Source organism: Sitophilus oryzae, unplaced genomic scaffold (assembly GCF_002938485.1).
Source record: "Sitophilus oryzae breed Bouriz unplaced genomic scaffold, Soryzae_2.0 scaffold_1385_pilon_pilon, whole genome shotgun sequence".
In the NCBI taxonomy this organism is placed as follows: domain Eukaryota; kingdom Metazoa; phylum Arthropoda; class Insecta; order Coleoptera; family Curculionidae; genus Sitophilus; species Sitophilus oryzae.
This window is the reverse complement of record NW_022146043.1, coordinates 261,708-280,534: the sequence shown is the minus strand read 5'-3', so window position 1 is coordinate 280,534 and position 18,827 is coordinate 261,708. Positions and strand designations below refer to the sequence as shown.

The 18,827-nt window shown below is 30.7% G+C and overlaps 2 protein-coding genes across 4 annotated transcripts; both read left to right on the top strand.

Moving 5' to 3' along the window:
- The first annotated feature begins 201 nt into the window (after nucleotides 1-201).
- Nucleotides 202-6,606, top strand: LOC115875383 (3,4-dihydroxyphenylacetaldehyde synthase-like). Its single transcript, XM_030890812.1, has 4 exons — nucleotides 202-372; nucleotides 2,251-2,485; nucleotides 2,827-2,946; nucleotides 5,548-6,606. The coding sequence occupies exons 1-4, from the start codon at nucleotides 293-295 to the stop codon at nucleotides 6,538-6,540; spliced, it is 1,428 nt and encodes a 475-aa protein (XP_030746672.1). The 5' UTR covers nucleotides 202-292; the 3' UTR covers nucleotides 6,541-6,606.
- A 670-nt stretch (nucleotides 6,607-7,276) lies between these two features.
- LOC115875382 (spermine oxidase) lies at nucleotides 7,277-18,565 on the top strand. Of its 3 annotated transcripts, none has more exons than XM_030890811.1 (10): nucleotides 7,277-7,404; nucleotides 7,465-7,689; nucleotides 10,213-10,371; nucleotides 11,153-11,298; nucleotides 11,355-11,492; nucleotides 14,410-14,664; nucleotides 14,727-14,849; nucleotides 15,168-15,278; nucleotides 15,613-15,837; nucleotides 18,340-18,565. In XM_030890811.1, exons 1-10 carry the CDS (start codon nucleotides 7,349-7,351, stop codon nucleotides 18,441-18,443), a joined length of 1,542 nt encoding a protein of 513 aa, XP_030746671.1. In that variant the 5' UTR covers nucleotides 7,277-7,348; the 3' UTR covers nucleotides 18,444-18,565. The 3 variants fall into 3 exon arrangements, with proteins under 3 accessions (XP_030746671.1, XP_030746670.1, XP_030746669.1); XM_030890810.1 differs by having other exon boundaries at nucleotides 11,355-11,516; XM_030890809.1 differs by having other exon boundaries at nucleotides 11,355-11,546.
- The last annotated feature ends 262 nt before the right edge of the window (nucleotides 18,566-18,827 follow it).

Sequence of the window (18,827 nt, the reverse complement as noted above, 5' to 3'; positions counted from 1 at the left end):
TTATCATCACCATTACAAATGATTAATTCGACGCGAACGAAGTCGCGGGTACACGCTAGTTTGTTTATAAAGAGTTTGGTACTCTTAATGTCGTCTCGCGAGTACCCTACTTCGGATGTGGCGGTACGTTACGCGCTCTTTTTCGCTACGATAAAATTATGACATCGCGTCTATTACGTGTTTCGGTGATTTAACAGCTGCGGACGAGGGAGAAAGTGGATTCGCCGCGATTACTTCCTTCATTAAAAGAAGAATTGACCGCATTTCTTCGCTGGCCATTCGACGTCGCGCGATGGACGTCGCACAGTTTAAAGAGTTCGCCGACGCGTCCCTGGACTTCATCGCGGATTACTGTGAGAATATTCGACAATTGTGAGTAGATTTCAGTGATTTATTTATCAATTGAATGCATTCATTACCTATTTTTTCTTAATTTTTCTGGTGGAGAAAAAGTGAAAATTAAGGCCTGTAAAACGCTCTACTTTTTGTTATTTCGGTACAGTTGTTTCATTAGTATTTTTTCCTTTTTTTCTGTATTTGATTCATCAATAAAAAAACTTATAAATAATGTAAAAAGAAAAATACCAAGTGACCCAGTGTTTCTAGAAAGCTTCAAAGTTTTCTTTTATCGCATTTATAGAGCAATCTTTATTACAAAATATGCGTACAGTGCTAGGGTACCATGATGACACCAATACCGGGTGCGTCTCAAAAGTGGCTCACCCCTATAACTTTTTTATTTTTTCAGATAAAAAAACGAGATTTGGTATGTTAATATACGACATAAATTGGGATTGATTGACGTGTTCACTTGTTTTTGGTCACTTCCTGTTTCACTGGAAATGACTACAACTTTTGATTTTTAAATGGCTCCCTCGGTATTTTTTTACTTTATTCGATAGAAAATGATATTCTGAACAGAATGACATATCATATGTCAACTTTTGACATTCTCGCTTAATATAAAATAGTATTTTAAATTTCAATCTAGAGTGCCGTGGTTATGTTAAAAACACTAATCCTTAATCAAGGAGCTTTGGAAAAATAGATTTGATCGTCTAATGTTTTTGATGTCTTGTCTTGGCCGGTTGAAAGATGCCCAAATCGTATTTTTAATCATATCTCAATTTTTTCAAATGGAACGAGGGTGGCTCATTAGCATATTTGGCAAAAGCATTTTTTTACGAATAATTTGATACCACACACTTGGTATTTCGAGTCAAATTATAACAATATAATTTCAAATAAACCATATGCAAAAATGTCAAAAGTTGACATATGACATTTCATTCTATTCAGAGTGTTATTTTCTATCGAATAAAGCAAAAAAATACTGAGGGTGCCATTTAAAAATCAAAAGTTTTAGGCATTTCCGGTGAAACAGGAAGTGACCGAAAACAATTGAATACGTCAATCAATACTAATTTATGTCATACACTAACACACCCAATCTCGTTTTTTTAACTGAAAAAATAAAAAAGTTATACGGGTGAGCCACTTTTGAGATGCACCCGGTATATTAATCTTTTAATCTGTGATTTTTTCAAGATATTTTATGATTCCTTCTGTAGGATAAAATATAAACTATGGCGTGTATAATTTACTAAATTCTTGTAAAAAGATTTTTTCAATACTGGTCTGTCGATGTGTGTTTCCAACTTCTTAAAAGAAAATTTAATATATCGTAATTTTAATTTTTGCAAATTCGACATTAATTTTTAAATTTAAAGATTACTAATATTATTTTAATATTTCGTATTTTTCCCTAAAATCTTAAGGTCCTTGAAAAATATTCCGTTTTTAAATATTCAGTGATTTATAATAAACTAGGCTTTGATCTCCGAAATTATTAAAAAATGCCCAGTAGATATAAGCCAGTCAGTATACTTAATTTAAATTAAAATATAAAGCGATTCACAAAGAATATTAATAATATAAATCTGCGTTATGGATTTATTATTATTGTCATTGATCTATTCAAGTAAATGGAAGATCAAAAAGTTGTGATTAACATTGAACTTGATAACAATTGACAATTATTGAAATCCCAAAAAAAAAGCAAAATCTAACATAATTTCATTTAATCTAACATTTCATTATTCTTGTATATAAAATATTTGGATATTTATTTTCTTATTTTGATAAGGTAAAAAAATAATATGCTTACAAATGATTTGACAAAACATATTGAAACTACTCATATCACTAATTACCGGTAAAAATCAAAGATAAATTTCTGTTATTTTTTAGGCCAGTTTTACCAAATGTGGAGCCAGGTTACCTAAGTAGAGAATTTCCACAAACGGCACCACAGAAAGGAGAATCATGGAAACACATAATGGAAGATATAAACACATCTATCGTTCCTGGATTGACGCAGTGGCATTCTCCATATTTCCATGCGTTCTTTCCGACAGGCCAGTCATATCCTGCTATCATTGGAGAATTGTTCATGGCAGGAATTGGAGCAGTAGCATCAAACTGGGTAAGTATAAATTTTCTGACAGAAGGAATAACGTTTTTAGTAAAAAAATAGTAATTTAAATAAATTCAACTATTTCAATATTCATCATCTGCAATTCATACCAAACAAACTTTTAATCACGTGATTAAGCTTGATCGGCACAGCGTTGCCCACTTTTATAAATTTTTTTTATAATCAAAATATTTTATAAAACAAAAATAAATTATTTATAAGCATGATATGAAATATATATAATTTAACTTATGGATAACTCTCTGGATATTAAATTAATGAAAAATTTGTTACCACCATTATAACGTGATATCTATTTTGTAAATTTCTTTTTTATACAATTATTTTAGGAATCCAGTCCTGCGGTAGTTGAATTAGAAGTTCGAGTTATGGATTGGTTAGCAAAAATTTTGGGACTTCCAGAAGAATTCCTTAATTCTTCAGATGGTCCTGGAGGAGGTGTAATTCAGGTAAATAAATTATTCAGAAGTATTAGAATTATTAGTAGTATTAGATTTCTCGAGATAATATGCGAAAACTGTTTTAGCTAACTGATAACTAATAATTAATATTTAATTTTTAAAGAGAAAAAACGCAAAAATAATTTGGATAAGGCGGGTTTTGTTGCAGTATGATGCATATTGCTGGTTTTGCTAAAGCAAGATATTTGCAATTTGATTTATTAGATATGGTATTTTATTAAAAATAGATAAGGATTTGAAATGGATAATCGTCAGTAGTAATATTATACTTGTGTTAAAAACCTATGAAAAATGCGGGATTTGCTACAATAATGACAATAAAAAGCAAATATATGTAGATAAGGTAAATATTGCTGCAGTAACATAATTTGTAGTGAATTATAGGAATAAGCGACTTTTGCTGCAGTTCGATACTATATTTTTATGTAGATTTCAGGGTCCACTATGAATATTATGTCATTAGGACATTTTTTTAAATGTCTCAAATAATATCGATGTTTAATAATTTTTTATACATTATTAAAAGTGAACATTGTTAAAATAATAATGTTAAAAATATATAGGTTGTGATATTTTCATGACCCTGTATAATAATTCTTATAAAGATTTTACAATATATTTTTATGAGAAATACAAAATGGAGATAAAATGTAAATTAAGAAGTCTAGAGTATATATTTTGAGTTAGTTAAAGTAACTTTGAATGAATATGAATACTCCTAATTCTACGAAGTAACTCGGCTGTTGGCGAGAACCGGTCAGCGAACCATTACCTACATCACGTTCATTAGAATTATTTTTAAAATATATTTGATGCAATTTAATAATAATAACTGGAAATAACAATAGGGTCGACGTAACAACCAGTAATTGAAGGCTAAACTCAATCGGGGTCATCAGCTGTTTGTAAAATTATGTTTTATTATATTTAATATGGTAATATTAAATAATAATAAATTTTAATTTATGTAATTTAGAATATTTTTCCACCAAACCATGCGTAGTGTTTACTCATGTGTTTACATGAGTTTAATAAATACTAACTAGACGAATTATTCTTCAGTCAATTTATTAGTAATCTTGTATGTACAGGGTGGGCCAAATTGGACACTTTTAAAGAGAAACACCTTTTGCTATAGGAGATAGACGAAAACCAATATCAGTATCCGGAGATCATTTTTTATCAAAAACGTGATGTTAAAAACCGGACATCGATATCTGTTACCGTTCGGGAGTTACGGGGTGTTTCTGAAAAATGTCCATTTTTAACAATCACTGTAACTTTTTTGCTATGAAAAATTTTGTATTTTTATGAAAATATCTCCAAAGCACCTTTTTACCTAGAATTTAATGGTTTCAGTATAATTTTTTTTAAATTAATAATTCAAAGAGTTATAAACGGAAAAAAAATTATTTGGAAAACCCTGTATATTTTTTATAATTAACTGAAAAGAACTTAAAATGGCCATTCTAAAAATATATAGTCACCTTCAAAATACAGAATTTTTAAAATTTGCCACTTTTAACTAGTAGGCTTTGGACCCCTTATTTTTGGAAAGGTAATTTTAAATTCTTTTGGATGAAATAAAAATATACAGGGCGTCCAACTGAAAAAATTAAATTTTCTGTTCATAACTCTTAAATTATTAAATTTAAAAAATTATACTTAAACCATAAAATTCTACGTAAAAAGGTGCTTTGGAAATGTTTTCATAAAAATTAAAAAAATTCCAGAGCAAAAAAGTTACAGCGGTTTGTTAAAAAAGCACATTTTTGAGAAACACCCTGTAACTCCGGAACGGTAACAAATATCGATGTACGGTTTAACCATCATGTTTTTGATAAAAATTGAGCTCCAGACACCGATATTAGCTATCTCCTATCGAAAAGGGTGTTTCCCTTTAGTAGTGTCCAATTTGGCTCATCCTATACATCTTTCTACTAATCTATTGTGATTTTGACGATATACAAATGATTCTCCCATCTATGTATTGAAAATACTTTTCTATATCACATATCATGTTTATTTTATTTTTTTCGCTGGATGACTTAATAAAACAACATGATCGAAAAAAAACGGCGTCAAAGACTACTGGGAAGTGGCAAGCGTTGATAATTTTGGCAAGATCAATCTCTAGACGTCATTTACTATAAATTGTCAAAAATTAGCACTACTTATAGAAAGATTAAAAAGGATAGAATATTTCCAAACCCACAAATCTATTTCAAAAAAATATTTTTTTGTCTTGAGAAACTACATCATTTAAAAATAATTTTCTTCTTCTAACTGTGCCTATCATCTCCTTTTCCTACTTTGGTAGTATCTTAAATTGTAAAATATATATTCAATCTTTTACAAATAAATACTATTCGTTTAAGTAAAATTCTAATTTTGGATTTGGAATGTCTTTATTACATTTTGTAATAAGGTGCCGAACAGGTGAATTTCTGATCATCTTCATACTGAAGCTGGTAATAAATGTCAGAGACTCACCTGTTCGAAACTTAGTTACAAAATTAGACACTGCAAGTCCAATATCAAAGTTTTACTCAAGAAAAATCTAACAAATACTTATTTGTTATTTTCCAGACCGCTGCTAGTGAATCAACCTTGGTGGGTCTACTCGTCGGAAAACACAGAAAACTTCAAGAAGTAAAATCCAGCAATCCCAACCTACAAGACTGTGGCATTTTAGGAAAACTAGTTGCCTACACTTCCAAAGAGTCTAACTCTTCAGTAGAAAAATCCGGAATTATAGCTTCCGTTAAGATGAAACTCTTACCAACTGATGCTGATGGCAGTCTTCGCGGTAGCGTTTTGGAAGAAGCTATAAGAAAAGATAAAGAAGATGGTTTAATACCTTGTTGCGTGGTGGCTTCCTTAGGAACTACAGGAACTTGCGCTTTTGATAACATCGAAGAGCTAGGAAAGATCTGTCAAAGAGAGAACATGTGGCTTCATATTGATGCAGCTTATGCAGGCACAGCTTTATCTTGCCCAGAATACAGATACCTTCTCAATGGAATAGAATACGTAGATTCCTTCAATTTTAACGCCCACAAATGGTTTTTAGTAAACGGTGATTGTTCAGCTTTATGGTTTAGGAACACCAAACAAGTAGAAGATGCCTTTAAATTAAAGAATATCGTAGACCTACCTCAATTCCTGCCCGAATTAGAACACTGGCAAATACCAGACCATCGTAGATTTAGGGCTTTAAAACTCTGGTTTGTTATCAGAATCTATGGTGTACAGGGTATTCAGAAACACGTGCGACATCACATTAGTTTAGCGAAACATTTTCGATCTTTAGTGGAGTCAGATTTGCGTTTTGAAGTGATTACGTCGAATTTAGGAGTGATATGTTTCAAACTACGTCAGAGTGAAGCTGTGACTCAAAGAATATTGGAGAATATCGCTAAAAGGAGAAAAATTTATATTATGCCGTATTATTATAAGAAACAACTGCTGTTCAGGTTCGTGATATGTAGCCGGTTTATCACTGTGGAAGATGTTGAATGCTCCTGGAGGGAGATTTCATCTCAAACATCTGAAGTTTTAAAAACTTTAGAGGAAGCGTGACAAAGGTCTCAGAGGCAAGGGCCAGTTGTTGAAATGTTCCTTATTGTTACTGTAAATATTGTTGATGAAATATTATACACTTTATTAAAAAAAAATGTTTTGTTTTATTATATAGTTTATAAAATGTTTTTATTTTTATTTTTTGAGCTGGAAATGTTCATATCAGGTTTTAACTGGTATTTTCAAAAATAATATACGGAGTCAAATATTACTGTTATTGATATAAACCATATTTTTGAAATATATATGCCACCCTATAATTAATTTTCCAAAGTTTTCAGCAAGAGTGTCTAAAAATTTATATTAAATAATTATTAGCTTTAAACGGCAATAACCTACAAGACTGTGGCATTTTAGGTATTTTAAATCAAAACGTAAATATTTCAAACGTCGACAAGATTAAAAATGCGGTAAACCTTAATCAAATTTTTCTTTATTTTAACCGTAGAAGCTAAAAATGGAATAATATACAGAGTGTTCCATTTAAAAATACAAATTTAATATTTTATATTTGTTTGGGACACTCTGCATCTTTTAAAAATATTTTGAAATTGAAGCTATAATAGTCCTTCAACGAACCCAAACTTACAATTTGTAAAAATCTGATCGTTTAGCGACAATGCTCCGTGTTGTATGTTATGAATAACCCTGTATACATTAACAACACAGGTAATATAATGAGTAAAATAAAGAAAGTATTACCTTACATATTGCTTTAAGCTCTTTTGGCATTTTTGTGCATGTCAAATGATCAACCTTTTAACGTCACTGTCGTCAAAAAGCACAAACTCAAAATTTTAGTATAAAAATGATAATACCTCTATTTTCATCGATCAGACCAATGTTAGTGAAACAGTCGAGATGGTAATTTGTATCAAAAGTAGGTACTACGTAGAGGTATACATTAACATTAATAATTTCTAGCTTTACAAAAACGTTCGAGAAATTATTAAGAACGTTTGCCACAGCAGGTGACGGCAAACCAACTGGAAATTTCCAACAATGCACCATCACAGAGAATATGGTGGATCCTTGTAAGCCTGAGCCACGGGTTGTGATCATAGGAGCTGGAATAGCTGGATTGAGCGTAGCTCAAAGATTAGCGCAATGCGGTTTGAGCAAATTTGTGGTTTTGGAAGCAACTGATAGGTATTTTAAATCAATAGTAATTAATTATACACTTAGCTACTTAGAACTTAAAGAAGTTAATGACTTTACTAAATGGCTAATTCTGTGACGACAGTCACTAATATAGAGTTTCTTCTTCTTCTTCTTCTTCTTTTAGAAGGCGTATCGCCTGTTTAGTTCCGGTTTCCTCCTCGTCTAAGCAACTCTTGCGAGGTTGACTGCCAACTGTCTTGCCAACGTTTAGGTGGTCGTCCCGTAGGTCTTCTGCCATGGGGTACGTTGTTGCGAATTATTATGGCCATTCTGTCGGGGCCCATTCTATTGACATGCTGGTTCCATTCTCTTCTTCTCTGCCTTATCCATCTGACAACGTCGTTTGTTTGGCACTTTTCTCTTATCTCTACATTTCTCTGTCTGTCCCTCAATGTGTATCCAGTTATCATTCTTAAGGTCTTCATTTCAGTAGTTCGTAGGATTCTCTTTGTTACTGATGTTTCAGCTCTGGTTTCCGCACCATATGTCATCACTGGTCGTATGCAGGTTTTGTATATTCTTGACTTACATTCTGTACTCAAATGTTTGTTTTTCCATATGGGATATTTAAGATGTCCTGATATTGCGGCAGCTTTATTGGCTTGTTTCCTTACTTCCAGGAATCCTGAGCTTGTAATTTTGCATCTGAGGTATTCGAATGACATTATCTGATCAATAGTTTTGTTTTTTATTACCAATTTGCACCGTAGAGGCTCCTTTGTAATGGTCATGCATTTGGTCTTATTTGTAGAAATTTGCATGTTAATTTTTTTTGCCTGTCTGTTAAAAGTTTGTAGCATTCTTTGGAGGTCGTCCTCTGACTCTGCAATAAGTACTGCGTCATCGGCATAGCATAATATGTTTACTTTATGCATTCCCATTCGATATCCTAATCCAGTATCTAATAGAGTTTATTTAAATAAAGTGAAGACAAGCTTTGATACAAAATTTAGAGTAATATGATTGAACATTAGATTTAAAACTTTTAACCTTTTTTTGAATTTGAAAGTGTCGACGAAATATTAATACCTACAGGTATTCTTTCCCATGGATAATTGATTATAAAATAAAATGATTAAACCATGTCGAAAGATTGAAAAAAATAGTATCACTGTTAGGTTATGACAATATGGTCTAATGACAAAATAAACTTTCGTTATTTTCAACAAAACATTTCAAATTCAATTACTTAAAGTAAATCAAATTAAATCATGGAACTGAACACATAATTTTTTTTAAACATAGCCATTCGTTTTGGAACTAGTTTATTTTAAATTGCTCGAAACTAAAAAGAAAGTACAGATTATACCGGGTGCGTCTTAAAAGTGGCTCACTTTTAAAGTTTTTGTATTTTTTCAGATAAAAAAACGAGATTTGTATGTTAGTATATGATATAAAATAGGATTGATTGACGCATTCAATTGTTTTAGGGCACTTCCTGTTTCACCGGAAATGACTACAACTTTTGATTTTTAAATGGCACTCTTATTTTTTTACTTTATTCGATAGAAAATTACATTCTGAATAGAATGACATATCAACAGGTTCATAAACACAGTTTGACTCGAAATACTAAGTGTGTGGTACCAAATTATTCGTAAAAAATGTTTTTTTCCAAATATGCTAATGAGCCACCTTTATTAATTGATTTGAAAAAATTGAGATATGATTAAGAATATGATTTCGGCATGTTTTAACCGACCAGGACAAGAGACGAAAAACATTAGACCATCAAACCAATTTTTCCAAAGCTCCTTGATTAAAAATTAGTACACTGCCATGGCACTCTGGATTGAAATATAAAATACAATTTTTATTTTTTACGAATTTACTCATTTATTTTTATGCATTTTTTACGAATAATTTGGTACCACACACCTGGAGTCAAATTATCGTTATGAACAGCAAGTTAGAATATCAAATAAACCATATGAGAAAATGTCAAAAGTTGACATATGATATGTCATTCTATTCTATACAGGAGTGCCATTTAAAAATCAAAATTTGTAGTCATTTCCGGTGAAACAATAAGTGACCAAAAACAATTGAATAGTCAATCCTAATTTATGTAATATACTAACACACGCAATTTGTTTTTTTTTATCTGATAAAATAAAAAAGTTATAGGGGTGAGCCAATTTTGAGACGCACCCGGTATAAAGTGTACTATTTCAAACTAAAATATATTTATTGAGTTTTTTTATAAAGTATTAAATAATTGAATTAAACCACATTTCAGTTTGTAGTTTTTATGCAATTCTTAAATAATATTGTAGAGAAGTCAAACTAAGCTTTTCAGACTAACATTAAAGACATATTAAGGTTAAATATTAAAAAGACAAAACAAAAACATTATTTTTTTTATTAATAAAACACTAATGCTTATACATTTTCCAACCATAAATATAACATTAACAAGACAAAGACAAAAACTGTCGCCATCTATTGAGCTAACAACCTGTTACACGTTCCTTCGTTAAAAACTGGAACTCTTATTGATTTACTTTACAGGCCAGGCGGCAGAATCCATTCCTGCTGGTTAGGGGATGTTGTAGCTGAAATGGGTTGTCAGTTTATTCACGGCGCCTGCATAGGCAACCCGGTATACACCCTAGCTGCTCAGGAAGGTCTTTTGAAAAGTCCATTGAAGAGAATCACCTATTCAGATGGGTATTGTTCGTTGTTTCATTAGTATTTTAAAAACGTAATTTTAGAAACGTCTCTTAATAAAAATAGCCACTAGTAATGGTTCTCCAGATATTTGGAATCGAAATTATCATTGACATATATTAAACATGTTGACTAAATAGTTATTAGACTGAAATCATAAATTCGAAATGTTTCTGTGCCAAAAGTTCAAAAGAAACTGTTTTATCCTCATTTTTTCGGAGAAAAATTTATGATAAATTTTTAAAAAAATAAAAAGTTCCCAAATTTACCATTTCAGTAAAATAACTATCTACTCAGCCTGTTATTTTTTTGTCAATAATGACATGTATTGACTATTTCCGTTCTAAATATCTTGAGAATGGTTGCTGGTAGCGATTTTTACGTAAAGACATTTTTTGCGTAAAAAATCATGAAAATGTATATTTTTCACTCATTAGTTTTATACAGGCACAGACAAAAACTTCTTACTCCTCAAAACAGTTAAAACACGTGTAGGCGGCGCCCCTATAAATAGGAGTCATATTAACACCAAAATCAAATTTCTCATGTCAAAAAACTCCCACACACCAATTTTTATCCAAATATTGACTTTAATTCAAAAATTATTTGGAAAAAATCGAAATAAAAATGAAACTTCTACACCCTATATCTCCGAAATTAAGCATTTTAGGACATACATTTATAAAAACTTTTTTACTTATTTTTATCTGCAGAATATGCTGCCGAAGTTTCCGGAATACAGTTCGGACCACCCTGTCTAATATACTAATTACATTTCTAGTGTATATTGCACAAGCGATGGAAGATGCGTGGACAATTCGGTAGCCCTGCTAGGACAGCACGTGTTCAAACAAATCTTATCTGAAGCTTCCAATCTATTTACAATGGGATGTGGAAAAGAGCACGGAAACCTTTATAATTTCTTAAGTAATGCACCACAATAATTGCCTAAATCATACTACAATTACACAAGTGTTTCGTAGCTCTAAGAATTCAACAGGAGTTACAGTTATTCCCCGAAGAACAGAGATATGACTTGGCTCGTGTCATGTATGGAAAAACAAACCAAATTAGATATATTACTGGAGAGGATTTAACTAAAGTCAGTGCCGATAATTTCGGTAGCTACATTAATATTCCAGGGGGTAGTATTCAGATTCCAGTTGGATTTGTCGGTATATTAATCCTTTGTTATACAGGGTGTTTCAAAACAAATGCGAAAAACATCAGGGGGTGATTCCTTGTTCAAAATAAAGAGTAGTTTGCTTTATAAACATTGGGTTAAAAGTCAACCATTAGGGAGATATCGCGGTACAAAGATGGCGGAAAAATAATGTTTTTATTTTTTATCTTGAAAACGAAAAGAGATAGACTAATGACATTTTACGGAAGCATTACTGTTATGAAAACACACTTTCTGGTAATTTTTTCACTTTTTTAAAATGAGTGGAAGGGGTTGAAATAAACTACCCCTATCATTCTTGTTAATTAAATTTAAAGAAAAATCTTATCAAACACATGCAAAAAAATTAATTTTGATAGTTGAGTTTATTTAGAAACTTTTTTATCTCTTGTGTTTTTTTGATAAAACTCACCGATTTGAAATTAAAAAATAAAATGTAAAGCATTACATGTCAGGACAAAAAACATTTTTAGATAAAGAATCTAGTGGGCAGCTGTAATTTTTTAGGAAAAAATCTAGTCGGCCGCTGTCACTTTTTAGGATGTTTCTAATATTGTTTTATTTGACATTACCCTACTGCAATACGTTATTATCTAGATTATTATTATTATCATTATTATCACTAGATTCTTAATCTAAAAATACTTTTAGTCCTGACATGTAATGCTTTACATTTTATTTTTTAATTTCAAATCGGTGAGTTTTATAAAAAAAATACAAGAGATAAAAAAGTTTCTAAACAAACCAAACTATCAAAATTAATTTTTTTGCATGTGTTTGATAAGATTTTTCTTTAAATTTCATTAACAAGAATGATAGGGGTAGTTTATTTCAACCCCTTCCACTCATTTTAAAAAAGTAAAAAAATTACCCGAAAGTGTGTTTTCATAACAGTAATGCTTCCATAAAATTTCATTAGTCTATCTCTTTTCGTTTTCAAGATAAAAAATAAGAACATTATTTTTCCACCATCTTTGTACCGCGATATCTCCCTAATGGTTGACTTTTGACCCAACGTTTATAAAGCAAACTACCCTTTATTTTGAACAAGGAATCACCCCCTGAAGTTTTTCGCATTTGTTTTGAAACACCCTGTATATTATTTTAAAATTGCACAAATCTACTATTTTATATACTATATACATATGTTACAGTTGAGGGTTGGAACCTTTGGTGTTCTTCTTAAGGTGTGGTACAGATTTCTCGCGTTGGTAATGCTAACACGCTGCGTAGGCGTTCATCTTTTTCTTCCTCATCAGATTTTACCCTGGAGAATGTAGTATGTGTCCCAAATATGTATTTTCCTCTTCTTAGTGATTTCGAAGAGTTCACGTTCTTCTAGACCAGCTCTTCTGAGAATGTCTTCATTCCTCACACGTAGGGTCCACATTGTGAAGGCTTCAATTTTGTTTATTGTTGCTACTTTCAGTGTCCATGCTTCCACACCATATAACAAAACGGACCAGATATAGCACTTTAACATTATGTGTCTAAGGCCAAAGTTCAAGTTCCTATCTGTGAGAAACCTTCGAAGTTTTAGAAAAGTTGTTCTTGCTTGTTCGATCTTGCATTCGATCTCCTGATCTGGATTTCACGTTTGGTTAACCATCCATCCCAAGTATTTAAGTTGTGTGACCTGCTTGATGAACTATCCATTTAAATAAATTCTGGTGGTTGGACTGTTGAACAGCCATAAATTTAGTTTTTCTAATATTAATGTTTAAATCCAGTCTTTGGCTTTCGTTGATAATCTTATTTAAAAGAATTTGGAGATCATTTGCATTGTCTGCCAACCATTTGCATTGTAATTGTCTGACAGTATCTGCCAATACCATTGTCTGCCGCATATTGGATATTATTAATTGGAATGCCATTTATTTTGAAACTAATGGGACTTTCGGTGATTGACTCAGTGAATGCTCTTTCCACATATAAGTTAAACAACATTTGATACAGTATAAACCCCTGCCTTTTTTATTTCAAAATCTTCTTCTTTGGTGTTACAACAGTAAAATAAAACACAAACACAAACACACAATTTACCACAATACACTAAAACTCTTTACTTTAGAATTTGGAACTGGACGCGCGTTTTGCCATGTTAGAATCATCAGCAGATGATGCTTGATTGAAACTAACTGAGTTTATATCAGTCAGTTAGTTAATTCACCATTTCCGAAATTAGTTGTACCAAAGTTTATATCACGAATGGTTGTGGTTTCTGCGCACTCAATGATGAGGTGTTCTAGTGTTTCTCCATTTTCCTCACAGAATCTACATTTTTGCTGTTGTTTTTTGGCTTCAATCTACTGAGGTGTTCATTGAGGAGATAATGTTCTGTTAACAATCCCGTGATAATCCGAAGATTATTCTTACTTAAATCAAGGAAATTCTTTCATTTTTCTCGGTCGTAAGTTCTTCTATGTTTCTGATCTTTGGTTTGGCAAACCTTTTGCAGGCATTCGTTTTAGAGTACTTCCATATTTTGCTTCAAAATAATTAATAAACAATATCGTAGGCACTTAGTCACAATTCACAACACAAAATGAAATATTTATACACTATATAGCTCGAAAAACTTTAAAACACTTATTTCACAATTAAAATCGACAAAAATTATTAACTCACACATACACATAGCCTGCTACTGACGTCACAAAGCGAGAAGTTTTTGCATACACATGGCAGACACTTTCGGCTGAGTGAGCAATTCTATTAGGTTAACTATTGGTTAGGTTAACTGTTGGTAACTGTGTATTAAAAGTGTTAGAATTCACTGATTTCTGGCTTCTACTGTAACATATTTTAAATTTATTATCTTAAAGATTTCAACTAAATAAAATAATTATTTTCAGGTGTTCTATCACCCTTATTAAAAGAACTCCCCGAATGCGCTGTCAAGTTCGGTAAACCAGTTGGTCTAATCAGATGGGGAGCTGTCCAAAGCAGAAAAAAAGGTCCTAGAGCTATCGTTCAATGCTGTGATGGTGAGGAATACTGTGCCGACTACGTAGTGGTCACCGTTTCTTTGGGCGTGTTGAAGGAACACGCTGAAAAAATGTTTTGTCCAGCTTTGCCTACTAATAAAATGGAAGCTATTTCCGCACTAGGTTAGGCATATTTTTAAGCATAATATTAATAGTGAATAATAATTATTATGTTACAATTTTAGGCTATGGGAATGTAGATAAGATATATTTGGATTACGATAGGCCGTTTTGGGTTTGGTCGGAAGGCGGTATTAAGTTTGCTTGGTCTCCAGATGAATTGGCTCAAAGATCAGATTGGACTAAAGGTAAACTGTCTTCTTCTTAATATATCTGTTAATTAATTTTAACGGTATTTTTAGACTTTTTTTAAAATACAGATAAAAATAATATCTTACATAATTATTGAGGATATGATTCTCTTTTCGTTATTTAATTTTTACGTTATTTAATTACTCTCAGCTACCCTCAATACTTTTGTGAGTTTGAAAAAAAATATTTTACTTTTATGATAATCGGGACATCTAAAAGTCGGATTAAATTATTGCATAATTAATTAATTTGGTTTTATTTTAATAATTAATAATACAACATATTGTATTAATTAAACAATACACTATATTTAGGTTTAGTATCTGTAGAAGAAGTAGAAGGCAGCAAGCATGTATTGTGTGCTTTTATTTCGGGTCCAGAAGCTGTTATAATGGAACAAGCATCCGATGAACAGGTAGCGGAAGGTAAGGACGATTTTTGACACAGCTTATTAAGTACCAGCTGGTCATTTTCGCTTGTACTTGAGTAATGTAAAGGCTGTAGTTTTTTACTATCCTAATTCTAATTTATAATTAACATAAAAACCTATTATTAATGAATAATTATGTTATTGTGGTACTCAAAATGACTACATGTAATCAGATCAAGAATTTTGATCTGATTATTCAAGTGGCTTGGAAATGACGACCCAATAACAATCAACTTTCATATACAAAATTCCAATTCTATTCCATTTCCAAGCCACCTCTAATTCCGTTTCTTTTTTAATTGTTTGGTATGTCTTTTTTTTTTTTATAGGTATAACAAAACTTCTACGACAATTTACTGGAGACGCTTCTCTGCCGTATCCATCGACTATCCTTCGATCCAAGTGGGCTTCGGATCCATATTTTTGCGGATCTTATTCGTACATGAATATCAACTCAAATGTGGGACATCAATGCGATCTCAGCTGTCCTGTCCCGGGATCATGTGATCCTGTTCCTCCGATCCTTTTGTTTGCTGGTGAAGCAACATGTGCAGGTAAAAAAAACAAGAACTGTGTAAATAATAAATATCTTATTTTTAAGACATATCTTTTAATGTTTGCCATTTAATAATTAACTTCTTTTCTGCATTTTTGAAAGATTTCTTATATGTAATATGTAACGTATGATCGAAAAAAAAGTCTGCGATGACTATAAAACGAAAATCGCTGTTATTTTATATGTAAAAATTATTCGCAATAATGTCACTGTTAATTTAAATTCTGACACAGCTTTCTTCTAGATTTACAACCAATACCAACTGTAGAATAAATAATAAATAACATAAAATATGCTCAGAAAATTTTAACAAATACGCAAAATTTCAAATCAAATTCAAATATTGTGTTAAAAGTTTAAAAGAACCTTCAGATTCTAAATGCGGCATAATTTTTATTTTGTGCTATTCCAAAAAACAACAATTTTAGGGTAAATGTTATTTTACAAAATTATTATATAATTTTGTATGTAATTTGTTTTATTTTTTAAAATTACAAAATAAGTTTTATGTATGGAGATAAAATTAAAAAACACAATACAGGGTGTCCGGAAATTAATCCAACAAAATTTGGTCATAGATTCTTGAAAAAAATAGGTGGCCCGTATTTTTTATTTTTAGCCAGTGACCCCCCTTTTCGGAATTTCGCCCCAAAAAAGAGGTTTTTTTTAATATCTCAGGGCCCTTTTGGACGAAAATCACTAAATTTGGTACACGTTGTTTTACCATAAAATGACATTTTTTGATGCTATTAACTTTTTTTTATTTTCATCAGTGACGTCCCTACGGTATTTAAACTAAATATTATTGAAGAAAAAAATGGTACGCCACTGTTTTTTTTAATAAAAATTACTTTTAAAATCTACATTAAATTTGGAACAAATTTGATCTCTTGACTTTTTTTCGTACGACGCGACGCACCGTTTTCGCGTAAAAAAATAAAAACCATTTTTATACATGACCAAATCGCTAAAATTTTGTAAAAAATATAAATTTTCGTAGCAAGATTTAAAAAACGGCAATTTAGGTTTTTGGTCATTTTGGTACTCACTTAGGTAATAAAAACAAGATTTTGAAAAATAAAAAATAATTTTAAACTTAAGTTTGGCGTTTTAAAAATGTTGCCATTGAAATTTTTTTTTGTTGCGGTAAAATTTTAGCGATTTTGTCATTGCCAGTTAGTCTAATGAAAATGGTTTTTATTTTTTTACGCGAAAACGGTTCGTCGTACGAAAAAAGTTAAGAAATCAAATTTGTTCCAAATTTAATGTAGATTTCAAAATAAAATATTTTTATTTAAAAAGAAAACAACGTGTACCAAATTTAGTGATTTTCGTCCAACATGGCCCTGAGATATTAAAAAAAAAACCTCTTTTTAGGGGCGAAATTCAGGGGGCTGTAAATCCGAAAAGGGAGGCCACTCGCCAAAAATAAAAAATACGGGTCACCTATTTTTTTTCAAGAATCTATGACCAAATTTTGTTGCATTAATTTCCGGACACCCTGTATATTTTGCACTTTATAGAGTTTTTCTTGATAAAATGGCGAAGGAGAATAAAGTGCTATTGAAATATTTTCAAGAGAGTATGTCTCACCTCTCTCAATAATAAATTATATTCGTATAAAAAACATCTTTCCTTTGACATAGATTTAATGAGGACTTCGCAAAAGAAATATACAGGGTGGTCCGAACTGTATTCCCGAAACTTCGGCTGCAAATTCTGCAGATAAAAATAAGTAAAAAAGTTTGTATAAATGTATGTTCTAATAATAATATATATATATATATATATATATATATATATATATATATATATATATATATATATATATATATATATATATATATATATATATATATATATATATATATATATATATATATATATATATATATATATATATATATATATATATTAAGGATTTTTATTATTAAATATATATTTTTTACTCAGTAGTATACAGATACGGACGAAAAGTTACTCTTCAAACCAGATAAAAATTATGTAGGTGGCGTTCTCTAGAAGTAGGTGTCATATTGACATCCAAATCAAATTTCTTATGTCAAAAAACTCCTAGATACCAATTTTCATATAAATATTGACGTTACTTCAAAAATTATTTGGAAAAAATAGAAAAAAATGAAACTCCTACACCCTGTATCTCCGAAACTAAGGACATACATTTATACGAAGTTTTTTACTTATTTTTATTTGCAGAATATGCTGCCGAAGTTCAGAAATACAGTTCGGACCACCCTGTATATTTCTGTTGCTTAGGTTAGTGTTCATAGAAAAAAATAATATATTTTTTGGAAAAAAAAACGGCGTTAAGTTGGCTTAAAAATGATGATATTTACCGTATAATATTACATATAAAATGACAGCAAACTTTATTTCCAAGCTATATTTGATGTTTTTCTTTTGATCAAATTGGATTTCTTTATTAATAACTAATGATAATAAGAAATAAACGATAATATTTTATTTTCCTTATAATTAGGTCATCACTCTACTGTCCACGGTGCCAGACTGAGTGGTATACGTGAAGCCGAAAGAATAGTCCAACTAACCAGAAAATTCGGTGGACCTCCACCTCAACTATAATGGTCGAAGGAATATTAAAACCCTGTAATGAATTCTGCAGATAATAATTATATATTTTTGTATTTTTTTAAGATTTAACAATTAATACTTTTTTGACACATGTAATATACATTTATTGTTTATTTGGTCGTTTTTTATTACCTCTTAAATCTATGCACTTATAACTAAGAAAAATATATAGATAAATGTCTTTTGCTTTACAAAAAGGAAATAAATAAATAATTAATACAATACACACATGTAAATAAATACATCTTTTATCTCTAAAAAAAATATTCACATCAAATGCACAATTAGTTTGGTCGTTTTATATTATAAGTATATAATACATATAAAACTGGATATGATTGAATAAAGTTAAAATCGAGTTAGCTTGGAGATCAA

What these genes read in the sequence shown, in the direction of transcription:
- LOC115875382 (XM_030890809.1), top strand. Translation starts at nt 7,349, where the DNA reads ATGATAATACCTCTATTTTCATCGATCAGACCAATGTTAGTGAAACAG. An exon ending in GATTCCAGTTGGATTTGTCG is followed by an intron (nt 11,547 to 14,409) that starts GTATATTAATCC and finishes AATTATTTTCAG; the next exon opens with GTGTTCTATCACCCTTATTA. An exon ending in GGAAGCTATTTCCGCACTAG is followed by an intron (nt 14,665 to 14,726) that starts GTTAGGCATATT and finishes TTACAATTTTAG; the next exon opens with GCTATGGGAATGTAGATAAG.
- LOC115875383 (XM_030890812.1), top strand. Translation starts at nt 293, where the DNA reads ATGGACGTCGCACAGTTTAAAGAGTTCGCCGACGCGTCCCTGGACTTC. An exon ending in GAGCAGTAGCATCAAACTGG is followed by an intron (nt 2,486 to 2,826) that starts GTAAGTATAAAT and finishes CAATTATTTTAG; the next exon opens with GAATCCAGTCCTGCGGTAGT. An exon ending in CTGGAGGAGGTGTAATTCAG is followed by an intron (nt 2,947 to 5,547) that starts GTAAATAAATTA and finishes GTTATTTTCCAG; the next exon opens with ACCGCTGCTAGTGAATCAAC.